This window comes from Diorhabda sublineata, chromosome 11 (genome assembly GCF_026230105.1).
Source record: "Diorhabda sublineata isolate icDioSubl1.1 chromosome 11, icDioSubl1.1, whole genome shotgun sequence".
In the NCBI taxonomy this organism is placed as follows: Eukaryota; Metazoa; Arthropoda; class Insecta; order Coleoptera; family Chrysomelidae; genus Diorhabda; species Diorhabda sublineata.
The window spans coordinates 3,290,220-3,313,881 of record NC_079484.1 but is presented as its reverse complement, the minus strand read 5'-3'; the positions used below and the strand labels follow the sequence as shown (position 1 = coordinate 3,313,881).

Genomic DNA, 23,662 nt, shown 5'->3' with positions numbered 1-23,662 from the left:
TATAAAAAAGATTGTCGTGAATTATACAAAATATAAAAAAATGGAAATACACGATTCTTAACCACTAAAAACAATATTTTTTCTTAAAAATAGGTATTCAATAAATTATTATCACAACTTCGATTAACCTCTTCACCGGATATTGTTGTTTATTTCTTCATCTGTATCGGACGTGTTTTCATTTCCTTTCAAAGAATTGAGGGAAGCTATCAACTTAAGAGCTTTCAGAATTGCTTCCGGTATTGGCGGAGGAGTTGGTAGATGAGTACCTACAGGTTGGAAACCGTTTTCATCGGCGATATAGTTGAGTTCGATGCGGATACCTTCCGGCGAGGTATATTCAGAACGACCTTGAGCTACTTGGGCTTCGTCTTCTTTACCTATATCTTTCAGAAAGCCTTTTTCTTCGCCGATAATTCCATTTCCGGTTTCAAAACTGTGAATATAACAATTGAGTTTGATTTGGGTTTGGAAAAATGTACAAAAGAAGATTTGTCTATGATGATAATATAGTATTTTTGAAATCAGGTAAGTGTGGAACATCAAAAACAAAAGACAATGTGGAAAATTGGCCAACAGATTTCTTATTCAACATGATACGATGGAAGTATTCTTGTATATCCAAATTGAGAAGACCTAAACGGAAAAAATAGAAGTTTCCAGCCATGATATCAAAATTGAAATACTTATTTTTTTGAAATACATTAAAAGGGCAATCAATATTACCTGTATTCATATGTTCCATCAACATTCACTTCTTGTTGTTGCCGGACAATAGGTATTATCTTAGCTGGCTCTGGATTCGAAAGTTCTTGTGGAGCACAGAAACTCACGCAAATTAGACTTGTTAGAATAATCTGAAAACGTTTATTAATATCAAATCGTTCCTACATAAACCAAAGAATATTTTTTATGATATCGATTGTATTAATTTATATTTCATCAACATTAATTCCTGCAAAATTATGGACCCAATCTCTTTTGCAAAGCTAGACAGGAATGGCCGAGTTTCAGCGTTTGAAAAAAGATAATTTTCTGAAGGAACCAACCATGAACAAGTGATTAAAAAGGTTCTAAAAAAGCCAAGAAGAAGTGGAAGGAGACTCTCGTCCAAGACGCTCGTCGTCATCGAGTTCTGATAAAAATGTGTGATTGTGTGTTTGAGACCGTAGAGTCTCATACCGTTCTAACTATCTCTCAGAAATTCTGAGGCAAAAAATGAAGAAATTGTGTGCAAAAATAGTATTGAAGCTCTTGACTCCAGAACTTCATAAAGAGGAGACTTTCTCAATAGAGTCATCACACGAATTTTTTCCTGAAGCTCAATCACCGTGATATACCACCCGCCTTATTCAACCGATTCATCCGATTTAGACTTCTTCTTGTCAAATGGTGCTTCGGCGGCAGCACTTGGGAGATGTGGAACCCATCAAGGCAGAAACGACACGGCAACTGAACTTCACGACAACTGGAGACCTTCATCAATGTTACCAACAATGGAAACGGCGGCGGCGTTGTCAGAAATTCATCTTGTCTCAGGGAGAGTACTTTCATGGAGACCATATCGTAATAAGTATCTTAATAATTGTAAAAATTAGTTATTATTCAACTTTTATACGAGTGGACAAACCTCTATACTATAAAATAAAAATTTCGTTGTAAAAATTCGTCTTTGGTAACATTCTAATGAATATGGTTAGGTTAGGTTGGGAGTTTAACATTTTGAAAGTTGAATCCTACAGAGTGGGTCTTGATAATTGTAAAAATTAATTATTATTCAACTTTTATACGAGTGGACAAACCTCTATAATATAAAATAAAAATTTCGTTGTAAAAATTCGTCTTTGGTAACATTCTAATGAATATGGTTAGGTTAGGTTAGGTTAGGTTGGGAGTTTAACATTTTGAAAGTTGAATCCTACAGAGTGGGTCTTGATAATTGTAAAAATTAATTATTATTCAACTTTTATACGAGTGGACAAACCTCTATAATATAAAATAAAAATTTCGTTGTAAAAATTCGTCTTTGGTAACATTCTAATGAATATGGTTAGGTTAGGTTAGGTTAGGTTGGGAGTTTAACATTTTGAAAGTTGAATCCTACAGAGTGGATCTTGATAATTGTAAAAATTAATTATTATTCAACTTTTATACGAGTGGACAAACCTCTATAATATAAAATAAAAATTTCGTTGTAAAAATTCGTCTTTGGTAACATTTTAATGAATATGGTTAGGTTAGGTTAGGTTAGGTTGGGAGTTTAACATTTTGAAAGTTGAATCCTACAGAGTGGATCTTGATAATTGTAAAAATTAATTATTATTCAACTTTTATACGAGTGGACAAACCTCTATAATATAAAATAAAAATTTCGTTGTAAAAATTCGTCTTTGGTAACATTTTAATGAATATGGTTAGGTTAGGTTAGGTTAGGTTGGGAGTTTAACATTTTGAAAGTTGAATCCTACAGAGTGGATCTTGATAATTGTAAAAATTAATTATTATTCAACTTTTATACGAGTGGACAAACCTCTATAATATAAAATAAAAATTTCGTTGTAAAAATTCGTCTTTGGTAACATTCTAATGAATATGGTTAGGTTAGGTTAGGTTAGGTTGGGAGTTTAACATTTTGAAAGTTGAATCCTACAGAGTGGATCTTGATAATTGTAAAAATTAATTATTATTCAACTTTTATACGAGTGGACAAACCTCTATAATATAAAATAAAAATTTCGTTGTAAAAATTCGTCTTTGGTAACATTTTAATGAATATGGTTAGGTTAGGTTAGGTTAGGTTGGAAATTAAACATTTTGAAAGTTGAATCCTACAGAGTGGGTCTTGATAATTGTAAAAATTAATTATTATTCAACATTTATACGTGTGGACAAACCTCTATAATATAAAATGAAAATTTCATTGTAAAAAGTCGTCTTTGGTAACCTTTTAATGAATATGGTTAGGTTAGGTTATGTTAGGTTGGTAGTTTAACATTTTGAAAGTTGAATCCTACAGAGTGGGTCTTGATAATTGTAAAAATTAGTTATTATTCAACTTTTATACGAGTGGACAAACCTCTATAATATAAAATGAAAATTTCATTGTAAAAAGTCGTCTTTGGTAACCTTTTAATGAATATGGTTAGGTTAGGTTAGGTTAGGTTGGTAGTTTAACGTTTTGAAAGTTGAATCCTACAGAGTGGGTCTTAATAATTGTAAAAATTAATTATTATTCAACTTTTACACGTGTGGACAAACCTCTATAATATAAAATAAAAATTTCGTTGTAAAAAGTCGTGTTTGGTAACCTTTTAATGAATATGGTTAGGTTAGGTTATATTAGGTTGGTAGTTTAACGTTTTGAAAGTTGAATCCTACAGAGTGGGTCTTGATAATTGTAAAAATTAGTTATTATTCAACTTTTATACGAGTGGACAAACCTCTATAATATAAAATAAAAATTTCGTTGTAAAAAGTCGTGTTTGGTAACCTTTTAATGAATATGGTTAGGTTAGGTTATGTTAGGTTGGTAGTTTAACGTTTTGAAAGTTGAATCCTACAGAGTGGGTCTTGATAATTGTAAAAATTAGTTATTATTCAACTTTTATACGAGTGGACAAACCTCTATAATATAAAATAAAAATTTCGTTGTAAAAAGTCGTGTTTGGTAACCTTTTAATGAATATGGTTAGGTTAGGTTATGTTAGGTTGGTAGTTTAACATTTTGAAAGTTGAATCCTACAGAGTGGGTCTTGATAATTGTAAAAATTAGTTATTATTCAACTTTTATACGAGTGGACAAACCTCTATAATATAAAATAAAAATTTCGTTGTAAAAAGTCGTGTTTGGTAACCTTTTAATGATTATGGTTAGGTTAGGTTGGAAGTTTAACATTTTGAAAGTTGAATCCTACAGAGTGGGTCTTAATAATTGTAAAAATTAATTATTATTCAACTTTTATACGAGTGGACAAACCTCTGTAATATAAAATAAAAATTTCAATGTAAAAAGTCGTGTTTGGTAACCTTTTAATGATTATGGTTAGGTTAGGTTGGGAGTTTAACGTTTTGAAAGTTGAATCCTACAGAGTGGGTCTTGATAATTGTAAAAATTAATTATTATTCAACTTTTATACGAGTGGACAAACCTCTGTAATATAAAATAAAAATTTCAATGTAAAAAGTCGTGTTTGGTAACCTTTTAATGATTATGGTTAGGTTAGGTTGGAAGTTTAACATTTTGAAAGTTGAATCCTACAGAGTGGGTCTTGATAATTGTAAAAATTAATTATTATTCAACTTTTATACGAGTGGACAAACCTCTATAATATAAAATAAAAATTTCATTGTAAAAAGTCGTGTTTGGTAACCTTTTAATGAATATGGTTAGGTTAGGTTATGTTAGGTTGGTAGTTTAACATTTTGAAACTTGAATCCTACAGAGTGGGTCTTAATAATTGTAAAAATTAATTATTATTCAACTTTTATACGAGTGGACAAACCTCTATAATATAAAATAAAAATTTCGTTGTAAAAATTCGTCTTTGGTAACATTTTAATGAATATGGTTAGGTTAGGTTAGGTTAGGTTGGTAGTTTAACATTTTGAAAGTTGAATCCTACAGAGTGGGTCTTGATAATTGTAAAAATTAGTTATTATTCAACTTTTATACGAGTGGACAAACCTCTATAATATAAAATGAAAATTTCATTGTAAAAAGTCGTCTTTGGTAACCTTTTAATGAATATGGTTAGGTTAGGTTATGTTAGGTTGGTAGTTTAACATTTTGAAAGTTGAATCCTACAGAGTGGGTCTTGATAATTGTAAAAATTAGTTATTATTCAACTTTTATACGAGTGGACAAACCTCTATAATATAAAATGAAAATTTCATTGTAAAAAGTCGTCTTTGGTAACCTTTTAATGAATATGGTTAGGTTAGGTTATGTTAGGTTGGTAGTTTAACATTTTGAAAGTTGAATCCTACAGAGTGGGTCTTGATAATTGTAAAAATTAGTTATTATTCAACTTTTATACGAGTGGACAAACCTCTATAATATAAAATGAAAATTTCATTGTAAAAAGTCGTCTTTGGTAACCTTTTAATGAATATGGTTAGGTTAGGTTAGGTTAGGTTGGTAGTTTAACGTTTTGAAAGTTGAATCCTACAGAGTGGGTCTTAATAATTGTAAAAATTAATTATTATTCAACTTTTACACGTGTGGACAAACCTCTATAATATAAAATAAAAATTTCGTTGTAAAAAGTCGTGTTTGGTAACCTTTTAATGAATATGGTTAGGTTAGGTTATATTAGGTTGGTAGTTTAACGTTTTGAAAGTTGAATCCTACAGAGTGGGTCTTGATAATTGTAAAAATTAATTATTATTCAACATTTATACGTGTGGACAAACCTCTATAATATAAAATGAAAATTTCATTGTAAAAAGTCGTCTTTGTTAACCTTTTAATGAATATGGTTAGGTTAGGTTATGTTAGGTTGGTAGTTTAACATTTTGAAAGTTGAATCCTACAGAGTGGGTCTTGATAATTGTAAAAATTAGTTATTATTCAACTTTTATACGAGTGGACAAACCTCTATAATATAAAATAAAAATTTCGTTGTAAAAAGTCGTGTTTGGTAACCTTTTAATGATTATGGTTAGGTTAGGTTGGGAGTTTAACATTTTGAGAGTTGAATCCCACAGAGTGGGTCGATTTTGAAGCACCCAACTGTACATCATCAGATAAGATCTCATATAAATGGGAAAAATATCTCAAAGCTGTATAAAATTATATAAAACTCAAAAAATTGGAGTCTCTCAAGGAATTCGACAAACCAGCAATTTGTTGAACGCATAATATTGGAGGATCTTTAATATGTTCACAGATAATCACCATTTTTATATTTGGAATGAAAATAGATAATTTTAGATGTCTTCATGTTGAGATGTCAGCTTCTTTAGAAAAAAAGTAAGTGATACTTCAAGAAAACAAGAATAAGATTCTTTATAATACAATTTGATTCACAAACTACCTGACATAGTATAGGTAATTACTTATAATCATTAAAGATTGGATATAGCTCAATAAACTTCCAGAAGTTAAAGTAAAATATTCCCTGGTGAGAATTTTTTTCTTTTTATATTTAAAATTTGGTCATCTTCATTCTGGAAGCTTTCATTTCAGCATAAGTTTTGGCCACCCATTTTTAGGTATCCTTTGGACCTGATCACTCCATTGCAAAGTATTATCAAAGTTTAATTCGAAAGTGAAACGTTTATACGAAAACCCTGAATCTACATCATTATAAATCATTAAAATTTTTGAATTTTCTCAAAAGCTTAAAAACCTTCAACTATTTTCGCGTTAAATTCTATTGGACTGTTCCCGCTTGTTTAGAAAATTTCTATGAACGTTGTGATACCATTTGAAATCTAATAAAAAATAATTAGACGAAACATTCTTTGTGATATGAGAAAAGTCCTAAGAGAAATTGGATTTGTAGCTCAAAATTAACGTAAAACAAATTATTCTTATTAATAAAAAAATATATACCATATTATATTTGAATTGTCCTAAAAATTATATAGGAATGACTACGCAATATTTAGAAAACAGAATAAATGGTCACAAATACACTAAAAATGCATCGATTGCTCTACATAAACGCGAAAAAAATGAACATCTTGAATTTGATTTTAAAAAAACAAAAATCTTAGGTCATGACAGTAATTTTCAAAAATTATTATTGAAAGAAATGATACACAAAAAACAAGATAAATGATCTGTAGATGATAGGTAAATACACTGATTCTAATACTATGTTTTTAATGATGTTTTATCTATTCTACAAATATTTTAATGGTCAGATATTTTGAAAATGGTCCCAAGGAATGAGCGAAACGTTGAGTTATACATAAAAACCTACTCAAATGGTTGAAGAAATCTAGTAAATATATAAAAAAATAAATAAACAGTAGTAAGTTGGATACAAAAAGTCTGAGGTAATAATAGCCACCCACATGTTTATATGTTTAAGCAATAATCTACTTTCACTTAAAAAAAAACATTATTCAATGGATTCTCATTATCCTTCTAACGGGTTATGGATAATGTGCACAAAAAGAAAATTTATCAATGGATACATCTGGATGGACATATCTAAGGGATAATCAAATCCTGTTCCTAATAATATAATGTTTGATCATACTAATAATCGATTCTTCATGATCCTGCAGATATTTATTATTAAAATATTGTATTAATATCACATATATCTGTAGTAATTTCCACTTCACTTACTAGCACTCTCATTTTGGTATGTATTACTAGTATCACCTTATGAAAAACTGCAACTATGAAATATTTGAACGATATAAAACTTTTATATGGTTAATTCGTTCCCCCTGCCTAAAAAAATCAACTGGAAATATTTTGATTGTCTCCCACTATGAGGTCAAATGTCGTCTTCACCTAATTTCCTCGCGCTCTCAGTATTGTTCATATTCATGATTTCAAACGAGACATTTATATATTAAACATTAATTTTTATAAGACAATTTCGCAATATAGACGAAAATAAAGCTTGGAGATAGTTTGATTTCTTTTCTAAATATCGAATGTCGTATGGATCTTTATTTACTACAAAGGTTGCTACTTAAGTTTTGAGATAGACCAAACGGAAACAAATATTTATAATTGGATCTGACTTAACCGGTTTTTAAACAATTTCGACTGAGGTACCTCAAAAATTTGCGATTTGAACGCATCAATCGCTTCTTCAGGGTCTTAGGAAATAAGAAGGTGTCAAATCAAATCAATTCGATGTTTTTACAGTTCAAAAACGTTTTTGTTTGAACTGATGTGCGAAAGTTCGTATTATAGACGTCTTTTTGAAGCACTACGATTACCAATCGACAATTCCACATAACGGTTCAGGTCTAGCTCATTTCAATTTATTTAACTTCCAGTTCTCAAAACTCTTGTCACTAAGTCCATAAATCTAAGGATTTGTACAGTTTTTTACACTTTTAGGAAAGGAATTGTCAAACTCATTTCTTGAAATATCTGTCAAATGATTTTGATTACAAATTCCATGTTTCACCACTCATGAGAAAGTAATTGGAGCATTTCGTTGAAATGTTATGAAAGTGTTCTTGAAGGTCAGTTTTATGTAAAATCAATCAGGAGATTCGTAGGGTTAACATTATTGGAGATGCGGTTCTTCAAACTAACTCAAAATTAGTGAAAAACGTATGCTTATTTAATAAATCACTCACGCCAAAATGATCAGAGTTTTGAGCTGAAATTTCATAAAAGTATTTTTTAAGGTTAGTTTAATATAGAGAAAAATCAGGAGATTTTCAGGGTTAACATTATTGGAAATGCGGTTCTTCAAACTAGCTCAAAATTAGTGAAAAACGTATGCTTATTTAATAAATCACTCACGCCAAAATGATCAGAGTTTTGAGCTGAAATTCCATAAAAGTATTTTTGAAGGTTAGTTTAATATAGAGAAAAATCAGGAGATTTTCAGGGTTAACATTATTGGAAATGCGGTTCTTCAAACTAGCTCAAAATTAGTGAAAAACGTATGCTTATTTAATAAATCACTCACGCCAAAATGCACGCCAAAATGATCAGAGTTTTGAGCTGAAATTCCATAAAAGTATTTTTGAAGGTTAGTTTAATGTAGAGAAAAATCAGAAGAGTTTCAGGGCTAACATTATTGGAAATACGGTTCTTCAAACTAGCTCAAAATTAGTGAAAAACGTATGCTTATTTAATAAATCACTCACGCCAAAATGATCAGAGTTTTGAGCTGAAATTCCATAAAAGTATTTTTAAAGGTTAGTTTAATGTAGAGAAAAATCAGGAGATTTTCAGGGTTAACATTATTGGAGATGCGGTTCTTCAAACTAACTCAAAATTAGTGAAAAACGTATGCTTATTTAATAAATCACTCACGCCAAAATGCACGCCAAAATGATCAGAGTTTTGAGCTGAAATTCCATAAAAGTATTTTTGAAGGTTAGTTTAATGTAGAGAAAAATCAGAAGAGTTTCAGGGCTAACATTATTGGAAATACGGTTCTTCAAACTAGCTCAAAATTAGTGAAAAACGTATGCTTATTTAATAAATCACTCACGCCAAAATGATCAGAGTTTTGAGCTGAAATTCCATAAAAGTATTTTTAAAGGTTAGTTTAATGTAGAGAAAAATCAGGAGATTTTCAGGGTTAACATTATTGGAGATGCGGTTCTTCAAACTAACTCAAAATTAGTGAAAAACGTATGCTTATTTAATAAATCACTCACGCCAAAATGATCAGAGTTTTGAGCTGAAATTCCATAAAAGTATTTTTAAAGGTTAGTTTAATGTAGAGAAAAATCAGGAGATTTTCAGGGTTAACATTATTGGAAATGCGGTTCTTCAAACTAGCTCAAAATTAGTGAAAAACGTATGCTTATTTAATAAATCACTCACGCCAAAATGATCAGAGTTTTGAGCTGAAATTCCATAAAAGTATTTTTAAAGGTTAGTTTAATGTAGAGAAAAATCAGGAGATTTTCAGGGTTAACATTATTGGAGATGCGGTTCTTCAAACTAACTCAAAATTAGTGAAAAACGTATGCTTATTTAATAAATCACTCACGCCAAAATGATCAGAGTTTTAAGCTGAAATTCCATAAAAGTATTTTTTAAGGTTAGTTTAATGTAGAGAAAAATCAGAAGAGTTTCAGGGCTAACATTATTGGAAATACGGTTCTTCAAACTAGCTCAAAATTAGTGAAAAACGTATGCTTATTTAATAAATCTCTCACGCCAAAATGATCAGAGTTTTGAGCTGAAATTCCATAAAAGTATTTTTAAAGGTTAGTTTAATGTAGAGAAAAATCAGGAGATTTTCAGGGTTAACATTATTGGAAATACGGTTCTTCAAACTAACTCAAAATTAGTGAAAAACGTATGCTTATTTAATAAATCACTCACGCCAAAATGATCAGAGTTTTGAGCTGAAATTCCATAAAAGTATTTTTGAAGGTTAGTTTAATGTAGAGAAAAATCAGAAGAGTTTCAGGGTTAACATTATTGGAAATACGGTTCTTCAAACTAACTCAAAATTAGTGAAAAACGTATGCTTATTTAATAAATCACTCACGCCAAAATGATCAGAGTTTTGAGCTGAAATTCCATAAAAGTATTTTTGAAGGTTAGTTTAATGTAGAGAAAAATCAGAAGAGTTTCAGGGTTAACATTATTGGAAATACGGTTCTTCAAACTAGCTCAAAATTAGTGAAAAACGTATGCTTATTTAATAAATCACTCACGCCAAAATGATCAGAGTTTTGAGCTGAAATTCCATAAAAGTATTTTTAAAGGTTAGTTTAATGTAGAGAAAAATCAGGAGATTTTCAGGGTTAACATTATTGGAAATACGGTTCTTCAAACTAACTCAAAATTAGTGAAAAACGTATGCTTATTTAATAAATCACTCACGCCAAAATGATCAGAGTTTTGAGCTGAAATTCCATAAAAGTATTTTTGAAGGTTAGTTTAATGTAGAGAAAAATCAGAAGAGTTTCAGGGTTAACATTATTGGAAATACGGTTCTTCAAACTAACTCAAAATTAGTGAAAAACGTATGCTTATTTAATAAATCACTCACGCCAAAATGATCAGAGTTTTGAGCTGAAATTTCATAAAAGTATTTTTTAAGGTTAGTTTAATATAGAGAAAAATCAGGAGATTTTCAGGGTTAACATTATTGGAAATACGGTTCTTCAAACTAGCTCAAAATTAGTGAAAAACGTATGCTTATTTATTAAATCACTCACGCCAAAATGATCAGAGTTTTGAGCTGAAATTTCATAAAAGTATTTTTTAAGGTTAGTTTAATATAGAGAAAAATCAGGAGATTTTCAGGGTTAACATTATTGGAAATACGGTTCTTCAAACTAGCTCAAAATTAGTGAAAAACGTATGCTTATTTAATAAATCACTCACGCCAAAATGATCAGAGTTTTGAGCTGAAATTCCATAAAAGTATTTTTAAAGGTTAGTTTAATGTAGAGAAAAATCAGGAGATTTTCAGGGTTAACATTATTGGAAATACGGTTCTTCGAACTAGCTCAAAATTAGTGAAAAACGTATGCTTATTTAATAAATCACTCACGCCAAAATGATCAGAGTTTTGAGCTGAAATTTCATAAAATTATTTTTTAAGGTTAGTTTAATATAGAGAAAAATCAGGAGATTTTCAGGGTTAACATTATTGGAAATACGGTTCTTCAAACTAGCTCAAAATGAGTGAAAAACGTATGCTTATTTAATAAATCACTCACGCCAAAATGATCAGAGTTTTGAGCTGAAATTCCATAAAAGTATTTTTGAAGGTTAGTTTAATGTAGAGAAAAATCAGAAGAGTTTCAGGGTTAACATTATTGGAAATACGGTTCTTCAAACTAGCTCAAAATTAGTGAAAAACGTATGCTTATTTAATAAATCACTCACGCCAAAATGATCAGAGTTTTGAGCTGAAATTCCATAAAAGTATTTTTAAAGGTTAGTTTAATGTAGAGAAAAATCAGGAGATTTTCAGGGTTAACATTATTGGAAATACGGTTCTTCGAACTAGCTCAAAATTAGTGAAAAACGTATGCTTATTTAATAAATCACTCACGCCAAAATGATCAGAGTTTTGAGCTGAAATTTCATAAAAGTATTTTTTAAGGTTAGTTTAATATAGAGAAAAATCAGGAGATTTTCAGGGTTAACATTATTGGAAATACGGTTCTTCAAACTAGCTCAAAATTAGTGAAAAACGTATGCTTATTTAATAAATCACTCACGCCAAAATGATCAGAGTTTTGAGCTGAAATTCCATAAAAGTATTTTTGAAGGTTAGTTTAATGTAGAGAAAAATCAGAAGAGTTTCAGGGTTAACATTATTGGAAATACGGTTCTTCAAACTAGCTCAAAATTAGTGAAAAACGTATGCTTATTTAATAAATCACTCACGCCAAAATGATCAGAGTTATGAGCTGAAATTTCATAAAAGTATTTTTGAAGGTTAGTTTAATGTAGAGAAAAATCAGAAGAGTTTCAGGGTTAACATTATTGGAAATACGGTTCTTCAAACTAGCTCAAAATTAGTGAAAAACGTATGCTTATTTAATAAATCACTCACGCCAAAATGATCAGAGTTTTGAGCTGAAATTCCATAAAAGTATTTTTGAAGGTTAGTTTAATGTAGAGAAAAATCAGAAGAGTTTCAGGGTTAACATTATTGGAAATACGGTTCTTCAAACTAGCTCAAAATCAGTGAAAAACGTATGCTTATTTAATAAATCACTCACGCCAAAATGATCAGAGTTATGAGCTGAAATTTCATAAAAGTATTTTTGAAGGTTAGTTTAATTTAGAGAAAAATCAGGAGATTTTCAGGACTAAATTATTAGAAATACGGTTCTTCAAACTCGTTCAGGACGTTGATATTGTTTACAGTATTGGAAATACGAAGCTTCAAAGTATATCAAAAAAAATCAGGACGTTTGTATGTCTCACAATCAAATATTTCAACGATTTTTTGAAAAAAAATTGTTAATACGAGTATCCAGTCCATTATTTCATCTCATACATCATTTTTTCATAAATTTTGGATGTGAAATTGGATATAAGCAACTTTATATGAAAAATATTAAACTTTTTTTAAGAAATTAAAAATAAAACAAGACTCTTACAAAATGTAGCGTTCAATAATTGAAATACACATTTTTTAGTATGTATAAATGTATAAAAATCTATCGATTCCATATATTTTGGGGATTCGATATATAAACATGGCAGTTTAAAAATTTCAACGATTTTCCTGGTTCATGTAAGTAATCAGAACGCTTTAAAATAAGTTAACTATAGAAATGGTGAATTAGTTGTCAACTTATCATCATAGAATTTTTTTTAAAAGTAGTTTTCACATCTCACTATTTTCCCATTGCAAAACAATATGGATTTTTATTTCAATTGAGTGTTTATGATATGTACTTATCATTAATTATATTTAAGACAATACTAAATTAAATTAAAAGAATACATATGGTTGATCAATGTAGGAGAGCCTTGAATCATTGTCTAAATCAGGTAATTTATTTCTTTTTTTTTCTTTAATATATACAAGTATCTCATTCAAATGAGGATTAATTACATTATCTATAAAATTAATGGAGTTGCTGTTTTCAGGTTTTGATTGGGTCAAGTTTGAAATTAATTATGAATTGAACTTAAGCAAATCTCAGTGTTTACTAAATAGTTACGGAATTTTAAGGATTCAGTAGAAAGTCCACCACAAAATCAACTATATCAAAAATTGATGAATGAGATATAGAGTATATAATTCAGGGTCACGTTTTTCTTCAAGAAAATGCGGAATTCATGTAACGGAGTCCACCAGGAGAACTTCCGTAGCATAACCATTAAAGCGCCATCTTTTGTTTAACTAGGAACTGTGGTGTTATTCGTTTTCTATTATATTATCATAGCAGGCAACTATCTACATTCTTTTGTCTGAAAATTATCTCTGTATAGGTAGCAACCAGTTGGCACCATTCGATCTTGTACAACATCATCTAGACGGTATTACCAGAGGTTAAGCTACCAACAGTCTTCTCCATTTCCTTTTCCAAATCTCTCCAATGGTTACACACGAAGAACGTTTATTCAGAATCATCTGGTTCGTGTTCACAATACGTACTTTCATGAATTGGTGGAGAAACCATCGAAAGTATCCGTATCCCATTAGAAACTAGGTAATGTAGAAGTTCACATCTACGAAATTTCTTTCGGTATACAATGTGAAGTCCCTTATCAGTCGTCGCGTCCATTCACCTTAATTTGCTTCTGTCCACCTTGTTACCACGTTTGTATCGTTCATGCTGCTTCAGTATAACTTTTGTACCCGAATGCCAGGAATTCCACAAGGACCACACTCGCTGCCACTAGGACAGACAATCCGGAAGGTTTAATCGTCATCGTTTTGCTATATTTCTTTATCCTCGGGACCTCTGACCAGGACTACGCCCCGTATAGGAGAATCGAGTGGATCGTTCCATACATGGGTACAAAAATCATCTAAGTTCTCCCCCATCTGGACTCGATTTCGTCTGTCGCCGATCTTAGTGGGTAGTTTTTGATTCTTTGTGATAAACATTAGTTTGTTTTTTTTTTGTGGTGAATTATCATCCATCCCCCTACTCGTCTCGTTGTCTGGTTCAATTTTAGCTGCGCTAGTTTTGCAGATTGTTTGGTAATCACAACTATCACATCATCAGCGTGAGCGACGAGAAGCACGCTAAAAGACAACTCCAGTTTAAGCATATTATATAGACCATTCCATAGATCCGGTCTCAGTATTGATCCTTCGCTATTTGTCTTGTCACCTGTCACCATTTGGATCCCTAAACGATGCTTAAGCGCCACCTGACTGAACAGAAGGCGTTCCGTATACCGAGTATAGCTATCATAGTCACGTTTACTTCTTTGTAATATAATTTTAATAAAAGTATGTAGCCATCTTCCCTCTTTAACAGGACAGGCCCAAAATTATTTCAATATTGGGTGATAGTCACTTAGTTGGTCAAACATTTTAGTGCCTGCAACTTTTTTTACTGTTTCTGGTTTATCCAAAATTATCCCCAGATATTGTCCATCCAATCTAATTTTTCTTATATGTAATTTATCACTATTTACTTTCAATTGACGTAAATTTGAATCATAATAACTACTATTGCCAGTTAATAAAGAATTTGATTAAGAATTGTAGCGAGAAAAGTTGTACGCTTCCCTTGAATTTCAAGTTTTCCAAAGGGCTTCTCAAAATAGTGTCACCATACCATGATACCACTCTCTACCCATTCAAATCCATCGCCTTCTACCACCACATCATTTATCTACATCTATTTTGATCTGTCCATCTGGTTTTTTTGTCTGCTTTGGTTGGAGCTCAGCGTTTACTATTGTAACGCAACAAAGCGTGATTTTTCGTATTTCTGTTTTAGTCTTGTCAAAAATTAGTCCCTTTGCATCAGATTCAATTATTTTGACACATTTTGGTCAAATTGTTTTGTCAGAGGTAAAATTTCAACGACATCATGGTTTCTATAAGTTGGGTTTTTGTTATACTATTACCCACATGTTTTTATGTTACTAGATGTGTTTTTGTATTGTACACAGTTTCTTTTCCGTTCTTTTATTATTATGTTTATTATTTCTGATACTTTGTATGATATCTTTTTTCTTCTGGTACTAGAAAAGGCACCCAACCTATGTTTGATTCTTTTAGAACTGGTCACATTCATTTTGCTGGGTTTTTATAAACCCTTATGTATGCAATTGTGAATATAAACATATAATTAATTGGTTCGGGGGCTAATAAATACAAAATATTCGACAATAAACTTTTATTGCATAAATAACTGCATATGAATCTATACGTATACAACAAATAAAATAGTTTTCATTACATTCTATCAACAATGAGACTGTGAAACGATATAATCACTTTATGTGAGTTGAATAGTCTTGAAAATTAATCAGCTTACCTTGCCATTGCGTAGTCGTCAACAATTATGATTATTTTTTAGCAAAATATGAAAATAGAGAAGAAAAAATAGGTACAAATAAACGCAAAACAAAAATATGTAATTTGGTATTTTTTTATCCTAGAAAGAATATTTTATGAATACTAGAAGTTTAAAAATATCATGTACTTTATAGATATATATTTGTTTTATAATTTTTTGCCTCTAAGAACACTAAACGATAAATGAATGGATATATACATTGATATGTGCTTAAATAATAATATGAAGGTAATTCGCGCGTGAAACCATCTCGTGAATCTGAAAATAATATAAAAAAAATGTTTAAAAAAGATCTGAAAACTTGAGAGAGCTGAAAGAATTTGTTTGGTACAGTTTACCAAATATCATACGTAAAATATCTTTAGATTTGATGAAATATGAACTGTTTCAATGTATTCTTCAACATTCTCTTCTATTATTATCTGTTTATTCATCTGGAAACGATCCAGTAGATTCAGTTCAATATTTTTTATATTTATGCGTTTATTTCAATCATCAAATGTGTCAAGGTGTCAAGGTATCAACACCATGGATATTGTAGTTCAAAAAATGTCTTAAAATCGCAATAAATAGCTTTGGAATAGCTTCAAATTTAGAAATAAGGGAGGTAATTGGAGGTTTAATACTACTGAATAAACTGAAATGCGTTTGGAAACAATTTTCGGCATTCTGTATTGTTGGCTGTACTTGCTTGAAATGTATTAGATGTATTAGAAAGTACACAATCTATACAACATTTGTTTCAAGTTTGAAAACACCACGTTGTTTAGTATTTGATTGGCAGCCATCAATAGTGAACGTTTACAGTGAATTTGTAAACCTTTGGGCTAAGACCTTTTATTCGAAAGGTCTTAGCCCAATCAATACAAAAGCTGTACTGGATTCTACTCTGGTTGAGTCTACTCTTTAGTTATCAACAGTAAAATATTGGGTAACAAAGTTTAAACGAGGCCGTACAACCTGCTAAGACCAGCATCGGAGTGGTCGACCAAATGATGTGACGACTCTCGAAATTGTTGAAGAAAAACAGCCTCATGAGATGTTTCCATCGAGTCTTTGGCATTTTTAACAGAAATAAAGCCGAATTTCTGCGTTGAAATATAGGTCCATCACTTCACATTCGAAGCAAAAGAATAATCAAAAGAATGAACTGAAAAGGGAGAATCGGCTCCAAAGAATGCAAAGACAGTTCCATCTGTTTCAACCGTGAGTATTGAGCAAACTTATTGCAACGTTTTAGAGAAGAAATCAAGCAAAAACAGCTAAGAAGAAAGGTCACCAGGTCACACATCCGTTGTTGCAATGGCCAAAATTAATGAATTAAAGTTTGAATTGCTACCTCAGTCGGCTATTTTGAGGAGTTTTATTTTATGATTATAAAAAGGGCGTGGAACTTATTGACAATAATTTTTTGGTACCTTAATATCGACTATAAATTATATTCAAACACTTTGCTGGAAAAGTTTTGAACAGTATCTATACACAGAGAAGGAGCCCGGAAAGTGTGGAATATTTAAAGACATTTCTGGAAAATGAATTGAAGAAAAAGTTCTGTACAATGTGCCACGTAATTTCAGGGAATATCAACTATTGAGAAGATGAACAGATGACAAAATGAATTGAACAACAAAACTTAACAATACTGGGTAATTCCATTTTGATCTTTATATGACATTATTTAGTTTTGCGTCGTCGAAAAACAACAAATCAACAATAACACTAAATTACATATTTGTGGTAAATAAAATTTATACTGTCAAATATGTAATTGCCAAAAGAAATATTGAGACAAATTTTTCAACAGCTATGAATAATTAACTTGTTATGATCGAATTTCTGGGTAATATTTGACGAATTTTATGTCAAACCCTCCTAATTTCCCTCATGATAATAATAAATAAAAAATTATGTTTACCAATTTAATAACGATATCCATTTCCGCCCCCATTACCACCACCTCCGTTTCCACCGCCGTTTCCATTTCCGTTACCACCACCTGCAGCTTCTTCGGCGGTAATTTGGTCCAAAGCTTTCTGGATTTCTGGTGGTATTGGAGGTGGTGTAGGGAGATGATCACCCACGGGGACGAAGCCGTTCTCATCTGCTGTGTATTCTACTTTTATTTCCGTTCCGTCAGGAGCAGTGTATGAATAAGATCCTACAGCTGATTGGATACCTTCTTCGCCTCCTGGTTTCAATTCTCCCTCTTCTTGAGCTTTGATTCCATTGCCAGTCTCGTAACTGAAAAATGAACATATATTTTTAACAATACGTTAAAAGTATTTCAAAAGAATAAAATTGTTTATAATGATCAATAATTTGACGCCAAATAAGGAACAAAGTTTTAGTTTTTAGTCGAAAAAAAATGTGTGAAAATAAATTTTTCAATTGTAATTAAATCAGTACCTCCATTTGTAGCTTCCATCTCCATTATTGACATTTTCATAGGATATTATAGGTATGACATCACCACCATTTCCATTTCCATTCCCGTTTCCGTTACCACCACCATTTCCTGAAGTTATGGAATACTTAAACCGACTCGTGGTAAAATTTCAAAAGAATATGAATGGGTTCTTAATGTATATTTATTAATAACAATATTTTAAAGAAATTAAAACAAATCTACTACGAATTTTTGAACTTTGACGCAGCCAAAGATCTAAGAAACCATAAAAAGTAATCTACATTAAATAACAAGATGAAAAAAATGATTCAAAATGAAGAAAATGAACAAACCGATTATATTTATAAATATAGGAACAATTAGAGTTTATTTATTGAACGAAAAATATATTTCCTCACAAATAAGACACAAATCATTGTCTGAAAAGTCGTATTGATTGAAATAAGGAAATAAAAGTACACAAAGAATCGTCGTGTTCGATTGTGAACCTTCTAATTACACAGTAAATGAACTAAATTAAATACCTTTTTGTGTATTTTGTAATTCAATCGTCAACTAATACAACCTTTCACGTTTCTTATTCGCCACTTTATTTTTTTATTTATCTACGTAACGATCTTTTCATGTCTTCTGCTTTTGGGTTGGGTGGAAATTTTCTAGAACACAACTACTAACATTTCAAAAGACATTGTTCATGTCATATGTATTCACGTGATTCCTATTATTAATCAGTTTTTTGGTTATTTATTCAGCAATTTTTTAGTTGTAATAAATTTTGTCATTCAATGAATACGAAGAAATTTGTCACTACAACATTTGAGTTGAAAAAAAGGCGAAACTTATTATAAAAACATAACTAAATCACGGATGATAAATAGTAAACATAATAAAGTGATTTTTAATGTGGAACTGTTGTGATCTAACATTTTTTAGATTAGATTATCTTAATCCTGATGCTTTTCTATCTATCGAGGAAAAACGGCCGCATTTGGTTAAGAAGAAAACGTTGTTTTATCAAGACAATGATCCAGCTCACAAATCCCTTAACGCAATGGCCGAAATTAATGAATTAAAGTTTGAATTGCTACCCTTTTCTCCAGATTTAGCCCCCTCGGATCATTTTCTGTTCCCAAGCTTGATAAAATTTTTGTGTTTTCTTTGTTCGACCAGGTACTTCTAGGACTATCTTTGTACATAATTATTAAATGGTTTTGTTATAAAGATTATTAAATTCAGTGAAATTTCCATACTCACAGTTTTGTGCTTGTTAAGGGTGCGTTTATTCTTAGCAAAGCAAAAAGTTAGATCATGATATGGATCTGAAGTTGTCTTAATGTACTCAATCTGTATCGTGATTGGTGAATGTTTCTTCATTGAATATGTAAGGAAATGTTCCTCAAACTAAGCAGTGTTTATCGTTGTTGTATAATGATTTCTTTTGAGTAATTTTAATGAGGTTTAACTTGTAGCACGTGTTTTTGAAATAAAAGGAATATATTTGTCATGGTTTACAATGTATAACTTCGTAATTTATAACTTTCTCTTTGATAAATTTTTCAACCAATATTCCTGCAATTTCAAATTTTCGTAATCATGTGGATGATTGTATTCGCCACTCAGTTAGTTGCAAGAGAATCATCACGAAATATGTATCAATTTTCCTAGTTTTCTTATATTCATTTTAAAAAAAAAATATGAAACCAAAATTACGGAATGCATTGATACATATTTTCAATATTCCGTTTTCTAGTTACCACCGAACTTTCCACCTCCACCACCGCCTCCTCCTCCTCCGGAGCCACCACCACCTCCGGGTCTATAACCACTGCCTCCGGGTCTAGCACCACCGCCTCCGGGTCCAGCACCACCGGTTCCGGGACCAAACGGAGTCGATAGACCGGGACCACCCCCAGCCCCTTTCGCACCTGGTGGTAAATAGGTGTTGTCCAAACGGGCAGCTGAGCAGATCCCCACCAGGAAAACCGGCAACAACTGAAAAATATCATTTAAAAAATTTTTGTCAAGAAATAGTTTTATGTAACGATGAAAGTTTGTTTTTCCGAATTTTTGACTGATCTTTTATGTATTATATACAGTCTGTGACATTTAAAAAACAAACAATTTCATACTAAGAAGTCAAAATTTGAATTTGCACACAGCCATATATGATTTACAAAGATTGAATTTAATACTTTTAATGTTCGGATTAACCTATTGGGTAGACAACCATTCATACATTCGATCCTCTCAAAACTATCATTTCTCATACGTGTTTTCCTCATTTGCATTCCAATAAATTCTGCCAACACCTAAATCCGCAGACAGCAATAGATCATCACCATCAGAACCCACCAAGACCCAGGCTACTGTTTTTACAAAGAAAACTGGAACTGAAGATCTGGGTTTGGTCCTGGTTGGACATAAAATATCACCATAACCGCAAATTCGCTTGTTGGATGTTGGAGTTGGAAGCAATATGTTTTGGTACAGTCAAGTGGACGATTTAATCAAGATATATACTCCACAACAACTTCTAATCCTCTTCAAATTCCAGATTCGTTCATTTTTGGAATATTGCTTGCACATTTGGAGCTCGGCTCCCGAGAATACTTTAAAGATACTTAATTCGATACAGAAAGTAGTAGTTCGATTAGAAAGTTGCGCAGCTTAGAGCATAGAAGAAACTGACTGATCTGGGTCTGTTTTACCGATTCTACCACGACAAAAGTTTTTCCATACTGTCCAACATAACCTCGTCTAGAATAGTTTGAGCGTAATCTAAAGTCTACTTTACCCTTTACCCTATACCGACAAAGTGTGTATTGAATAACGAAAAAATTGTGGTACTATAATAGTATGTATGTTAATAAAATGATATTTTTTAAAAATTGTCTATTTTCAGTATTCTTATAACCAATTTTTCCTCGATATTAAATTTTCCACTTACCAGTCTCATGTTTGACATATTATTCTAAACTAAATCACGATAACTGACTGACATCCCCGAGTTTTATCGAGTTTATATACTAAAATATTGTTACAACAACCCCACTCTGGATTTGAAATATTTAGAATAGCGAAACCAGATCGTATTATGTTAAAAGTGCAAAGATGCACCCATCACAGGTAAATGCATCTTACACCACATGATTTATAATGGTAATGGCGGAGGTTCCTTATGTAAACCACAGTCTAAGATTACTTGTATAATGAAAATAATTGAATCTTCATCTAGACTGTGAAAATAATTTTAATCTGTCAAGTAGAAAACGTTTTCGTTCGGTAACAATAAATTATAAATAAATAAACGATAATTATCAAATTATCATATTTAGAAGATCGTTTCTAATCGTCAAACAATAGCAAATCAATTGAAGGGTTTTTGGAATGTGTTTTTATTTGGATATTTTATATATTAACCTCAGTTAGAGGACTCCAATGTTGCTAAGAACTTTGAACACGATCATTCTACGCATGTACCACGAACTATTCTATTAAGTTGGCTCAAGGTCACCCTGGATCAAAAGCATAACATATCAACACGTTCATCGTCGTCCACTATCCTCAAGATTCCCACATATAACATGTATGGAAGGCAATCAGTAGTTGGTTAAGAAATTTACATCGTTTTTCCCAAACCTGATAGTTTTTCTCGACATTCTATCCAATATTGATGACTCTCTGGAGGTATCTTTAAAAAGGTAGGTGGTAAACCATTCTGTATGAGACCCTATTCCAAATTCCATGTAAGTTCAAATGTTTTATTTACTTATAATTACCGTAAACGTAAATATGTGCAGTATCAACATCGAATAATTTCATATTTGCATATTATTGTCTGGGAATCGAATCTACTAGGTAGGCAATCTGTTATACGTGCACTACCCTACTGAAACTATCCATTAAGCTCAGATGACACTACTTTACTGTCAACTTCAGACCAGACCAATTACTTCAAATTATTCATCAATTCTTTCAAGTTTTTTTCATGAATGTAAAGTTAGTGGAATTTTCCAAGGATAAAAAAAACTATAATCGTAAATGAATCCAGGAAGTATTTAACTTTGAAATTAACTAGTTACTTTCCATTTTTAATGTGAATTTCTGCTCACGAAACTTTAGTTTCTACAATTGTAGATAATTGCCTCACGTTGGTACCATTACCGATAAATCAAAAATAGGATACGCATAAATTTTTTATCAATTTCCATCTATAGGGTAAAGAATACCGTTTTCTCAGGACACTTGTTAAATTAAAGACGGTACTTGCTCCTTGTACATTGTTTTTAAGATCAATTGATACTTCTGATTACCATATTTGAGTTCATCAATAATAAATAAATAGTTTCCACATCGTAGCAGTTGATATCGATACAGATCATCCGATGACAATAATAGAGAATGCCGTACTCGTGAACGTGCCTTTCCTAATTAGGTTAAAACTGTGCTAAATGATGGAGCTTCTCCTAAGTATTCAGAACCGGCTCGAAAACAAGAAAAAACGTTTATATATAGATCACAACTTTCACGAAATAAAAATTTACTGACTAAAATAATTAAATTGTTCATATATCGAAAATTGATCATCGTAATTACTTCGTTCAGTTGAAATTTGGTACTGTATATCTGCGACAAGTTTATTTGTTAAACGCGACCGATTTTTGGTTTTTATGGCGTTCATGGTTGAAAGAGCAGATTCGCAAAAAAACGTAGATGCAAAGTATGATTTCAAATGGAAAATCAATATGTAAATTTCTTCCAACTTAATTAGCGAATCTTCTTTCAAATTCTTCAATCAAAACATCTAAATGTCGACGAAATCTTCGAAGTCTCGATTTGGATTATGGATGCACTCTTCCTCCATCTATTTGAAGTCTCTCAATTCGTGTTTTCTTATTTGAGACGCATATATTTTTATAGTTTCGTGCGAACTACCTAAACTGTCTTCGCGGTCAACCAGTCAGCGTCTTGACCATCCCTGGTCTATATCATACCTCACATTTTAATTATATTCATTTCACATTCAAATTTAGATAAATTGTACGAATAAATTTCTGAATTTACACAGATTCTGTACGATTTTTTGGATTTCGACACGCATCTATTTGTATTGAGGTGTGTATTGACCTGTGCATTCGTGCGAAAAATTCCCTCGCACAAACATTCGCGAAAATGACGTTTCATTAAAAACCGCCATGTTTATTCTCGATAAAGTAACGAGAATGTAAATACTGTGGACGATTTGGCAACGTCGTGTCTACTGGTAGATGCTAACATGGATCAAACACGATACTCAGACTTTTATTAGTCCGAGTTTCAGTTTCGTACAGCTAATACGTTATTTTTGACAGTTATGACAGTTGACAGCCGTGAGTTGAATGTTATTTTTGTTTGTGTACAGAAACAGCTTCGGAATTGAAGATTGAAGATGGTGTAAATGATTTATTATTGAATTTGATGAATTTACGAGTAAAATTTTGGAAAACTCCCATTAGTAATTAGTTATCAAGAACAAAAGTTGGCGTAAATCTTTTTGGAATACTAAACTTGGTTAAGATTATTAGAGTAGACTGTTGTTTAGAAATTTGGATTATGATTTGACTGACGTAGCAAAAA

The 23,662-nt window shown here is 31.2% G+C and overlaps 1 protein-coding gene across 1 annotated transcript; it reads right to left on the bottom strand.

Annotated features, from left to right (window-relative positions):
* Positions 1 to 17,558: 17,558 nt before the first annotated feature.
* On the bottom strand, positions 17,559 to 21,002 carry LOC130450406 (pupal cuticle protein 20-like). The gene is made up of 4 exons (XM_056788778.1): positions 20,994 to 21,002; positions 19,855 to 20,122; positions 18,046 to 18,154; positions 17,559 to 17,880 (listed from the first exon to the last, which is right to left on the bottom strand). The coding sequence occupies exons 1-4, from the start codon at positions 21,000 to 21,002 to the stop codon at positions 17,559 to 17,561; spliced, it is 708 nt and encodes a 235-aa protein (XP_056644756.1).
* Between the last annotated feature and the right edge of the window lie 2,660 nt (positions 21,003 to 23,662).